At 37.8% G+C, this 12,475-nt stretch overlaps 1 protein-coding gene across 3 annotated transcripts in view; it reads left to right on the top strand.

Annotated features, from left to right (window-relative positions):
* SEMA5A (semaphorin 5A) overlaps nucleotides 1-12,475 on the top strand; it is a 304,442-nt gene that overhangs the window by 96,103 nt on the left and 195,864 nt on the right. For all 3 annotated transcript variants that reach the window (XM_085307061.1, XM_085307059.1, XM_085307060.1), the window contains exon 4: nucleotides 7,463-7,562. In XM_085307061.1, the coding sequence (XP_085163187.1) occupies nucleotides 7,463-7,562 (100 nt within the window). The remainder of the gene's footprint in view (nucleotides 1-7,462; nucleotides 7,563-12,475) is intronic.

The raw sequence follows: 12,475 nt of genomic DNA, 5'->3' as shown, positions 1-12,475 counted from the left end.
ACTGTAGTCTTGGGTAGAATTGATAGAATCAAGAAATTTCATGATACTAAAAGTATGTAAGTAAACAATTTTAGTTTTGTCATTTTGTCATGCCAACATGTATAAGAACGTGCCATTGCAAGGCACCTCTAAGCACCCACTGCCTCTCAGCTCCCATCTATTGTACAACCATGTGTATATGCAATTCAGTGAAAGTGAAGATGACTAAATCTAATCCTAACAGCTTCAGAAAAATTAAAAATAAATTATTGACTACTAGGAGGACAGCAGTTTTGAATCAGTTCCCACCAGGAGCTGAAGAGTGAGGGAGCAGGTTGCAATCTCTGTTTCTGCAGCAACGGGCTTGACTTTATGTCTCAAGGTCATGTCATTCAGGCTAATACTTACAAATTTTTCATTGCCAAATGAGTAGCATACACGGTAAGGTAACGGAGGAAGGTTGATTGTCATGGGTAATCTGCAAGTAGAAAAAACACAATTAAATACTACATTTAAATGAATTGGGAGGGGAAAGTTAGATGTGAGCCCCTAAAAACAGAYACGTCTATTTTCTCTTTGCTTCTCCTTTTTCCTTAAGCTTTAATTTATATATTTTTAAGGTAGCCTGCTGGCATTTTGCTTTAATAATGTACTGGGGTTTGAAAATCCTGTTTCAATTTCTGGCTTACCTGCCAGACTGTAAGTCACTTTAGGATTATTGTTCAAAATATGGCTGAAGGGTTGGGCAACTGAAAGTTTTTAGGCGCAACTGTTGGCAAATTAAACTGTTGTGAAACATAATTATTTTAAGTGTCGTATTTTAAGTGTCATGCTCTCCTCAGATGACTGATACTATATAGTTTAAAAGTATTATAGTATCAGATACTCTTTGTTTGAGTTAAGGGTTTATTTCCTTAGAAGTTGGAAGACTATGGCCAATGTGATCTCTGCAGCTGGTTAAGGCAACTTTGCAAAGCAAGATACGTTTTTTTTTTTCTGTTCTGTTTTGTTCCTGGAGTGGTTTGAGGCTCTAGTTTCCTACTGTTTCTGTGCRTAAGAGAAAGAAAACTCAAGAGGGCTCTAATTGGATGTCAAGGGTGATACTTTGTCATTATTTAATTTCTGTAGAGCTCTTCACTAATTCTAAGCATATAAAACCTCTGCTTGTAATGCCAAAACCTCTTTCATCTGAGTGGGAGTTCGTCCTTTTTTCCCTTTTACTTTCTTGTGTTTGTATGCAATGTGTATGTTTGGACAACAAAATATAAACAACTCGAAGTCCGTGTTCAGAAAAATAAGGAATAAGTATTTGTTGTAGCAGATGTTACTGTCTTTTCCCTGAGGGCACAGACAGTCCGAACCCAAATTCCCTTTAATTATCCCAGTAATAGACACATGTGCACTCATAAGAACGCAGAAACGAGTACTTCTGGTGGGAGAAGCTCTGCCAACACAAAGAGAAGAGGAATGTGAGCTGGATATTAGACCCTGAGATTTTGGAGGCTGGCACAAACTGTAAAAGCAGGTCAAGGAATGAGGGCAGGGTAATTGCTGTGACGGCTCCCACCTTGCTGTGAGTGCTGTAAGCAAATTGCTGAGGCAATGGCTTTGTGAATAATGAGCAAACCAATGCAAAATATGAGGAGGAGGATAGAAGGCAGTAATTTAAAGGATGTTTAAAACAGAAATTCAAGTTCTTCTGTGATGCTGAATTTGTTTGAAGTGAAGAAGCAGATACTTTAAGTATGCTTTATCTTCTATTTTAGCCATTAATAGTGAACAAACTACTTAAACCTGCCTTATTGCCTCAGAAATTGTTCTGTAACTGATAATGGTGGCTTAATAAACAAAAGCCCAATAAGCAGGTGGTGAACTTACTGGTTTATAGTTTATAGAGGTTTATAGTCTTGGGATTTGTTTTATTACAGATGATTTAAAACGGCAAGATGCTCAGGAAGCAGGTAAAGCTTCTAGATAATGCAAGAACTGCCTATTTATTTCTTTACTTTTTGAGTCTTCTTTGCAAGGAAAGGCAAGTTTCAGAAACGGGTTAGGTTGGTTGGATAGTATAAGGAAGGTAGCTGCCTTATTTGTGAGCTGAAGAGATCTCCAGGAAACTCTTGGATCTTGAAAGGAAGCCATAGTTTGGGTCTTTGCATGATTTTTTTTTTTCTTTCTATAAACAGAGATGAGCTCTGATCTGCAGATGGAGATCTAACTTGTTTTCATGTTTCCAAATGTAGTATGGTAAGACATTAAAACATGAATCTTTTAGTTTGTGGTTGCTGATTTAATCTTGGTGGGCAGGGCAGAAACTCCCATAGTTTCTTTTTATGAAAGATTGGGTTTCATTAGCTAACTTTGCATAAACAGTAGTCTTGCAGTGTTTTTATTTTTTCCTCAGAGGGAAAAAATGTTTTGTTTTGTTGTTGCTCCCTAGATCCCAATTTGAGAAACTGCACAGTTCTCCTTTAATGGCTGTTCACCAGAATGTCTGCTTTGTATTATCTAGATCGAAGAATATTCTTAATTTTAATAACAAATGTTCTTAACCTTCACCTTCATTAAATGTTGTAGATTAGCTACTATAAATGCATGTTCTTTTGTTTCCCAGTTACAATGGAAACATAATTCTAATTCTGTGTTATTAAAGTCAGTGGTGCAAGTAGTCCCAGCATAAATGTCTTCTATATGGGGAGAGCTACATGCAACATCTTTTTCATTAAAATGAAATACTGAGGATATACTTGTCTGTCCTAATCCTTTCATTTTACAGAGAACCATGAAACTTCATAAGCTGATGTCACTTTTCAATGGTTGAGGTTATACTTTTCTCCGAATATCTTCCATCCACTCTATTTCTGGTGTGCGATGTTTGGTCTGTCAGAGCCTTCTGCTAGCACAGCCTATTAGCTCTGTGTTACATCCATGATCTGTTCCTCCTTAGCCTTGGCATCTGAAGGTATGTACCAGACATACCAAACAGTGGATATGCTGGAAAAGATGATGGTGAAGGGAAATGTAAGAAAGAAAATGTACAGAGAAAAGTTGTTTGCAAGAGATGGAGGCACTTGCATGCCTTTCTCTCTCTCTCTCTCTCTCTCTCTCTCTCTCTCTCTCTCTCTCTCTCTCTTTTTTTTTTCTTTTTCCAGCACAGAGCAATGGTTATTTTTATGAAGTTGTTTTCAGTGAATTTCTTATTCATGGCAGTATTTATGTAATAATGAGAAGCTTAAAAGGAAAACTAACAATCACACTCAGTGATACCAGCAATGTACAGAAATCATTCAGAACATCTTGTTTTTCTCAGCCTCGGTATCAGCATTTAAAAATAGTTAGGGAAGATGACAGAAATGTCATGGCAGAGAGTTGGCAAGTGCACTACATGGGGTCTTTGGCAAGAGGAGTGCTGCGAATACACCCTGAATAGGGTGCACTGAATGGGTGACCAGGTGGACCGTCTCTTGCTAGCCATGACAGCCAACTTAATAGGGATCTCTGGGGTTAATAAGACTGGTACCAGGGGTGACGTAACCAGGTCAGCACCGTGGATCACAGCAGAGACTTCTGCATCATCTTGTTGCCTTTGGAGATGGTACATGAGTAATGTGAGGATCTCAGGAATAAAAGATCTAAGTGACACTAAAACTATTATACAACTTTAGGAAGGCTATAATTATTGTATCATCCTGAGATTAGGTACATATGATTATAAAACGCCTTTGGCATGCTTTTGTTTTAGAAGAGTTTTCTGATAAGATTAGTGAATTTGTGGTACCGATGCCACCCAGAGACTTCTGCTAATATTGCAAATCTAGTAGTTTTAAACAGTAGTGTTTTTCTGCTAGCAGTTACTTCAAGATGTTATTGCCCATGTGCTTAATTTTGTGGTCACTATTTACACAAAAGAACATCATGACGTGAGATGCCTTATATCTATCTATACCATAAACACTGCTGAAATTATTAATATCTATGTTAAGTTTTTAATGCAACTCTGAGCTCTTTGTACCTATCTTTTATTTGTTTATTTTGTTTTTTTTTTACCATGTTAGATCAGTTCTGAWTTCAGTTCTAAACATACCACTCTATTCTTACTGGTATTTTGTCAATTTGTTTTACTGCTTATTGTAGCTCTGCTTGTCTTTGAAGGGCTGAATGATTAAACTAAATTTGGAGACAGTTTTGTTTCATCTACAAAGAAATGTACAGGTCAGTAGTCCTCAGCAAGTCCCTGGACAATGTGAACTGAACAAACCATGGCCTGTTGGGTAGACATTAATTGTAAAGTAAGATTGAGACAAATTTCTGGACTTTCATTATTCGGACAAGTATCTAATGTTGCCCAGCCCAGCTTTGATCATTAACCATGTTTGTCTATGCAGTTCTTTAGGAGACTCTCTTGACCTTTATTGCAAGGGGAGTGGGCTTCAGTGTGTTTACTTTACCATAGGTTTATGAACCATGGCAAACTCTTGTTTCCTCTTAAACCTAAGCTATTAATAAAATAAAATAAAATAAAAAACCCAACCAGACCTGAAACACCCAGAAAAATGGGAAAATGCACTGTAATTCACGAAAGTGCATGTGAAAAGAGAACCATGGCTTTCTCAGAATCTCTGACTCTCTCAATATCCAGGTCTTTTAATTCCATAAGAAAAATTGCATTTTATTTCAGGAATGTTACTGAGTTGTAAATCCTGGAGATTTCAGTCATATATTAATGATTTTGTTTATTTGCTGATAATTAATAGATACGTATTATGGTTATATTGAAAGGACCTAGCATACGTTGGAGTCCAGTTGCTGTCATGATTGTCCGTATACAACAATACACTTCTGCACAGACAGCTTAAAGTCTGAGACTGTTATCTGCAAAATAATAAATATGTGTGCTTAACTTAAAAACAAACAAAAACCCTAAAAAMAAARMAAAAAAAAAAAAAAAAACCMTACCAGGGTGTAGTCTGAAAGTGTGTCTGATAAAGTGTTTTCACTATCAGGAGTAAGGAGAGAGAGAGAGAAGTAGTGAAAGAGCAAAGAGTATTATAGTGTGTTACACTAACTAGGAACAGAGAAATGTGAGGGAGACATCAGAACAGGAGAGCTGGAGTCGGAAAGAGGAGGGACTACGGCAGTTTGTCATACACTTCACTGGGATCAGCGGGGAGTACAATTAGGGTATATATCAGCAGGCAGCAAAATTAACTTACACGTTTATTGGTGGAGCTGTTGTAGTATAGAAAATCTATAGCTGTGTTATCTTATAAAGCCCGTCATGTTGCATCTGCCAGAAAACCGTTAAATAAGTAAAACTATTATTGCTCATTATGTAACCTTGAGTTTTTAAATCAAAATAAAAATATTTGATAGACCTTTAATAGCTTCTTATTCATCTCTGACTCTAAGGAGTTAATTCCTATCAAAACTGAAAGACCGTGTTTCACTTATGGCTCCGCACCTATATTTTACTCTTTAGATAGTAATAAATCTGAGAATTTTCTATTCATTCACTTAAATTTTCAGTAGTGTAACTGGAAACAGAAAAGGCTTTTCCTTATAGAAATGTAACAACAATTATGACTTTATTCCATATGGGGTTACTCCTGTGAGGCATGTGAAGCCACTGTAAGACACAGGATTTGCTGGTTTAGGGTGTTTGCAGCAAAGGATAACAGTTGCTCTTGCTGTCCTTTGCTCTCCCTGACCCTGTTCCGTCTTTATTTCAAGCAAGACCAATACTGAGTGCAACAAAGGAAGAATAAAATAATTTACATTTTGAAGAAGGAGAGGGGATCTGATTTCAGAGAGATTTCTCAGCAGGTCCTCACGCTCCTCTTGCTCTCCAGCTTGAGCATGCCTTGCTCTGATGGGGCTTTCCTGCCTCCCTCCGAAATGGTGGGGAATTTATGACTAGCAGAATCAATGCTGAATTTGAATTTGCTACCAAACTCTACTAAACATATGCAGACAGACATTAGAGGCCTGTGATTGCCCAGATGCATGTAGCCTGTCATTAAAAACACAGAAGTGATTCCACTGCAAAGGTCCATTTGTTCTCCCAAAGTGTATGGTGCTGCAGCTTCTGCGCAGCATTATTTAACGGTTCTCGGCAATGGCTGAATACATTTCTGACACAAAACAGCATTTTTCACCTGGGCCTTCTCCTTGGAAACAGATAACTTGTTTGTGCTAAAACCTAAATATTTAAATTAAGAACAAATCACCTTGGAACAAGCACAAGACATGGATTATTTCGATCCAGACATTTGCAATGGGAAAAATACACAGGTGAGCATAAAACCAGAACTTACAATGGCTCCTGTTGGGCAACCTGAGCTCTAACTGGCAATCTCAGTATCAAAAATTACATGGCCGTGACACTTTCAGAGAGGTTGCTGTTTACAGTGTGTACCAAATGATTGTCACAAAGTACACAGCTTTGATTCTCTTATTTGAGAATTATTCAGATCTATTGCCTTTAAGCAGACAGCRCTGTTGTATCATGCATACGTCGTCCTCTTCACCTTCTGCATATGTTCTGGAATACTGTTTTCTGGCTACGTTAAAAATAGTAAAGAAAGGCTTTGCTTTGCTGAGAATTGGAAGAGAAATGCTAGAGGATGAGGCTTTTGTGCAACTTTTTTTTTTTAAACCATTGATATCATTATACTTCATAAATAGCAGTTTTCTGTACTCTGTGGGTCTGCCTAAAAAAATCTCTCTGTGCTCCCAGAACAAAAACATTTGTGCTAATACAACCACACTTTGGGTACCTGGCTAATGATATGGATGTAGAAACAGTTAATAATAATGGCAATGTTTAAGGGGTTGGTAGAGTTGTTTAAATGTGTTGAACTTTGAAAGTAGAAATAGATTCATATTCTGAATACAAATAACAATCATTGCTGAATTTCAGTGAGTTACCCATGTCTGCTGTCTGTTTTTCATAATGGTACATTGGTCTGAGAAAGGCAGGAAAAAATGCTTTTTTCTGACTGTCAGGCATCTTCCCTTTTACCTCCCTTGTGTCTTAAGCTCTTTAAAAGTCAAACATGCTAGTTTGCCTTATTATTTTCCATAGAATTCAGGTCAAATTCTATTCTTTTCTTTTTATTATTTTAAGACATCCTTAGCTGCTTCTGATACACAGGAAATCAGTCTGACCTCAWTGACTTCATTTGGTTATCTGCCAATGTATTGTGGTTGTACTCTGTTTTGCTCACCTAAGGAAAAAAAAAACACATCTGACTTATAGGAAAGAACATAATTTTGATACTTAATTCAATCATTTATTGGATGGTTGTTCTTTATTTGATAAGATTATWGTGCAGTTATGTGATAGGGTAGTAAAAGTCTCCTCTGTTCCCTCTGAAGACCATACTGAGAAAACAGTGCCTGCAAATGTGATGTTGGCTATCTGATGTCCTACAACTATGACATTTACAGTAACAACTATTCTTCTTTTTCATTTTTTTTTTAGAAATTGCCCCTTGGTTACGTGTGTTCAGAGCAGAAGATGCTGTAGACTTCTCACAGTTAACATTTGATCCAGGACAGAAAGAGCTTATTGCTGGAGCAAGGTGAGAAAAACATTTCCTTTTCGTGCTAGGTCAGATTGAATTTTGTTCTTTGTAGACAAGTAGTGTTGAGCTGAATTGTATCACTAAGTTGCTCTCGTGTGACTCCCCAGCACTCCAGACCCACTAAACTGAATATTGTGTCCATTTGTTTCTCTTAGTCCTGACCAAAGTTAAAAGACAGACTGCCTGGTTTCCAGAAGCCTAATAACTTAACACTGCTCTTCCCATTTTTAAGAAGGCTATCCTGGAATCTCAGACTTTGATGTGTATATAAGAAAAAGGCAGATGCTTTATGACAATATAGCAAAAATTACTCTAGCATAAAATTTGTGATAGACTCAAATTTGGCTACTCAATACCGCTCTTTTTTGTATGATCCTAATAATTAATCAGGGCAGTCCTGGTTACAATCTGTTAAGAACTGCAGACAGTGGTGAATAATCACAATTTTGATACAGTAAGAAAGTACTTTGCAAACTGTGACCAATAGTGAAATTATCTTAGATGTCAAGACTGMAGCTGTGTCAGGTCTTAGACGTGATTTTTTTTTCTTCTCTTAGCATATAAAGTATAGTAAACCCTTTTGTATGGCAAAAGATTTTAACTAACTAATTTTATTATAGAAATCTACATTTTGACTGTCCTTTCTTTCTAATTTACAAATACTCAGTCACTTGATATTTATGTAACACTGGGGTGAACTTTTCTTTCCTACTTTGGTTCTGAGCTGAAAATGAAGTTCAAAATACAGAGTCAGAAAATGCACTAAGTTTTGCATCTGTGAATGAGCGGTTCGGTGTGTATGCGGATATGTTTGTGTCTGGTACCCTGGAACAGAGATATACTGTTTGCCCATGTTGATTTGCTTTCCTGTAAGCCACCAAATAAAATGAGATATAAGACCTTGAACTGTTTAGTGCTACTCCCTGAAGACAGATGGCTTAAGTCAGAGTCTGAGCCTCTCCTCAGTCTCAGAAATTTTATTTGTGTATCAATGCACACTATGTAGATCTCAATAACCTCTGAAAAGGTAGTTTTTATTCCCCTTTTTTTCTTACATGCTGTTTACCTGAGACCTCAAGGAAGAATATGCCCACTAGAATCTGTGCTTTTGATGAAGTCCTTTGAATCACGATGAGTTAAGCTTCAGACCAGTTTGAGGAGAAATCAGTGACTACCAAAAAATACCAGCTGCCAATTCTGTCTTTGCCAAAAGGCCAAATACAGTAAGAACAATGTGACTCATTTGGTTTCTGTACCGGATATTACTGTTCCTGCTACAAGTTCCTGTTCAGTTGTGAGAATGGTAATTGTAGTCTTCTGAAATGTTTTACCCTTCTGTACCCATCATTCAGGAGCAATGTGACACACAGCAAAGCCACAGATAAATTTGTATTAATGTATAGCTCCATGCTATACATGGAGCTCCAGCTGCAAAGAGAAGCAATCCCATTAGGGTTTATTTGCCCAGCATCCAAACAGAAGTGGGGCATGATGCTCTCTATCTAACCTTCTACTTTAGAAAGGTAATGTTCTCCTAAACTGCAGGAAGGATTTTCACTGGCCAGATTTGGAGCTGTCTTCACTCAGCTCAATAGTGGAGTTTAGTGAATTCCTCCTCCAAATCTGTCCATCTTAGAGAAGAGGTTAGAAAGGGAAAGGCTATTTAGGCAACTAGGAATTAATGAGGAATTAATGGAGTTTTAGTATAGCAAAGCAATGACTGAGCATATGCACAGTTACTATCTGTAAATCCATCATGAGGTACCCCTAGGGAAGGAAATAGCTTTATAAGCAACACAGTGGAGTCGTCAAAAAAAAAAAAGTTTCAAGTTTGCCATAGATAATTTGTTCAAGAAGCAGTGAGTTTCAGAACTGTTTCCCAGTGTGAATAAAAGAAGAACAGAACTGTTTCTGAGGAAGTAATATCTAAATATTGAAAGGGTTACTMTGCTGTACTACTTACCGTAGCAGGCAATAACCAAAAAGATTCCTTCCAGTCCTATATTGTGAAGATTAGCCTTCATTATCCAATTCTGGAAATAAAGTTGGTCTTCTGGATGTCTGGGGATGTTCTGTAGTAGTTGTGCAAATACAGATTTTTTTTTTCCTACCTGGAGTATGAGTTGTATTTCAGTATTTGGGAGATGTCTCCGTTTGATATTTTACTTCGTTTTGAGTAATGCTCAATTCTCTTATAGGTCTTGAGTTGATTAGTTTGACATCTTCAAGTGTTATTTCTGTTTTTTACGTCATCTGTAGATTAATTTTTTCTTTTAGCAGTCCAATGCTCACACACATTTCACTTTACTCATCCTATCCATGCTTGCACTAATGTTTCTCTTGTTCTGAGGTTTTACCTAAGATTTAGAAAACCCTTCCACCCCACTTTCCCATCCCAGTGCTCTCATTTTGGGGGAGAGATTGCTGATTTTAGGGATTCAGCCTGRCTCATTGTTACAGTGTGCACAAAGACGCGTTTTCTGAATGCAATAAACTAAGTAACTACAGCCAATTTTGTTGTTTCAAAACTTTCACAAGTCCTGTAAGTCAGCTATGGCAGAGCCGTATCTCTTAGGTCATGCTTGCATGCTTTTCCAATGGTGAATTCCAATACCTTCAAGTAGTTTCTGATTTCCTGCTTTAGTTTCTGATTATTGCTACAAAACGTGGTCAGTTATACCTTCCCCTTGAATTGTAAAAGGAAAGTTACTTAAAACTTCCAGGCTTAACCAAGTTTCCACTTGTCCTTGGATTAAAGATTCACTTGACAGTCATTAATGTCGTCTTCTTGACGGGTTGCTTAATAACATACATTGAAGCTGAGACACAAGTGTTGTAATACTTTATTTTAAACCAGTGTCCTCTTATCTTCTGTCAATCTACTATGCAAAACCAAATTTACATGTACTGTTGTTAAGGACTTAAGAGGGAGAGGAGCATCTTCTAAAATGACTGATGAGTTAGCTTGGATCTCCATAACTCCATAGCAGGTGACTGATTTCTTGGGATATTTTTCCACAAATAGTCTTATAGAAAATCTAATTTGGAAAGCTGGGGGGAGCAAGAACAATTTTTATTATGGTTGCTGGGCTTTAAAACTTGCATTTGAAGACTATCACAGATTTTTCAGTATTATATCAATGAGGTTTAGATTTAATGTAAAAAGAACCTTTTTCATAGTATGTCTGTGATAAATTATATGAGATTATAATAATCTCATATAATCCTTTAATAAAGGATTTATTCCTTTAATAAAGGAATAAATAACTGTACAGGTTTGCTTCTCACCGGTGTCTTTTCACAGCAGGAGAATGGGAGCTGCTTGTTAATGAGGTGCTCTGAGCACTGCCTGTTGGGAGAATGCACAGGTGACACAAATTAGTTGGTATATACTTTGAATATCCATCTGAGTTTTATCACCCRTTTCACACTTGCTTCAACATAATCGATGTCTATCCTTCCACTAATTGACTGGATCTCATCTAAGATATAGTTTCTTATTAAATCTAAGAGAGATTACCACTTTACTGCTCCTGAAAAAGGAGTATTTTTCTCCCACTTCTGCCTCCCTTTCCTACCTGCTAATAAGTTTTTAAATACTTTTAAATGCTAACACTTTGTACCTCTTCTGTTTTTTTCCTTCCCCTACWATGCAATTTCCTCTCCTTTGTGCCATCTGATCACAAAGGAAGCCTGATCAACTCAAAATTACTCACTCTCTTTTGCTGAGTTGTTATTATTTTAGTATTTTAGTTAGTGGAACTAGCATGATGCATGATCAGAGAAACTTCAGTTGACTCAGTGTGATGGGACTGAGTACATGGCTGGCAGAGGAGAAGGATTATGGCAGGGGTAAATGGGATGTCCCTGTTTTGGCGGAGTGCACTGTTAACTTCAGTGCAAGTCATCTTCAGAAATCATATCAAAAGAAAGGTATTGTCAAAGCACCTGCTTAATTAAGTCTTTGACTGAATGTGTGTACACTTCGTCTGTGTACATATCTTGACAGCAGACTATGGCAATTTGCACCTTCCTTTGGTTCCCTGTTAGTCTGTGCTCTCATATGATCTACCAGTTCCTTCCTCCTGCAGTGGATGTCTGACTGAATGCACTGCTTCAGTCCTGCCTTGCGTGCACACTGGCTGTACTTGCTGAACTTGTCTACTTCTGCGTGCCCTTATGGCACAGAGCTGCAGGGTGCTGCCAGCTGGCTCGGAGTGGATATCACGGCGTGGAAGATTACCTACAGTGATACCACTTGGAGCAGCAGTTAGGGCTGTAACAGATTCCCACTGCCTTGGAAATGGCAATGCCTTGCATGAGTTGTTGCAGCTCTCTTCRGGATGCCCTTGTGTGGTTGCGCTCATGGCAGGGCTGCTCGGATACTGGGTGCGCAGGTTGGCTGCGGTGYCAAGAGTGCAGTTAGAAAAATTTAGCAGTGCAATGATGCGTGCTTGTAAGTAACACTCATACCTCTAGATCTGATAGGAGCAAAATTGCATTTAACATGTTGACATTTAGTATGTTAACATCGTATGCTTGTCTTGGTATGCATACTGCTTCTGAGTTTTCTGTATACACAAAACTTCAATGGAAAAAGACATCTATTGCAAGCAAACTATTTTGCCTGAGGACCAACACATGCTCATAGGAGGGGGAAGGTTTAGCTCAGCTGGTTAGAGTGTGGCATTGCTAATGCTAATGTTGTAGGTTCAATCCCCACATGGGCTATGCTGAGGATTGGACTAGATGATCTCCAGAGGTCCCTTCCAACCTTACCATTCTATGATAGGAGGGAAATTCAAGGCTGGCTTTGAAAATATGGCCCATCAGGTTTAGTATCTCCTTCCTTTATGTACTTTTTTATTATCATGATTACTTATATCAGTTTTTGACGTTTTTGTTTTTGC

This window comes from Rhea americana, unplaced genomic scaffold (assembly GCF_003343005.1).
Source record: "Rhea americana isolate MKP2758 unplaced genomic scaffold, rheAme1 scaffold_251, whole genome shotgun sequence".
Taxonomy (NCBI): Eukaryota; Metazoa; Chordata; class Aves; order Rheiformes; family Rheidae; genus Rhea; species Rhea americana.
The sequence above is the reverse complement of the archived record's forward strand: the minus strand, read 5'-3'. Positions and strand labels throughout refer to the sequence as shown.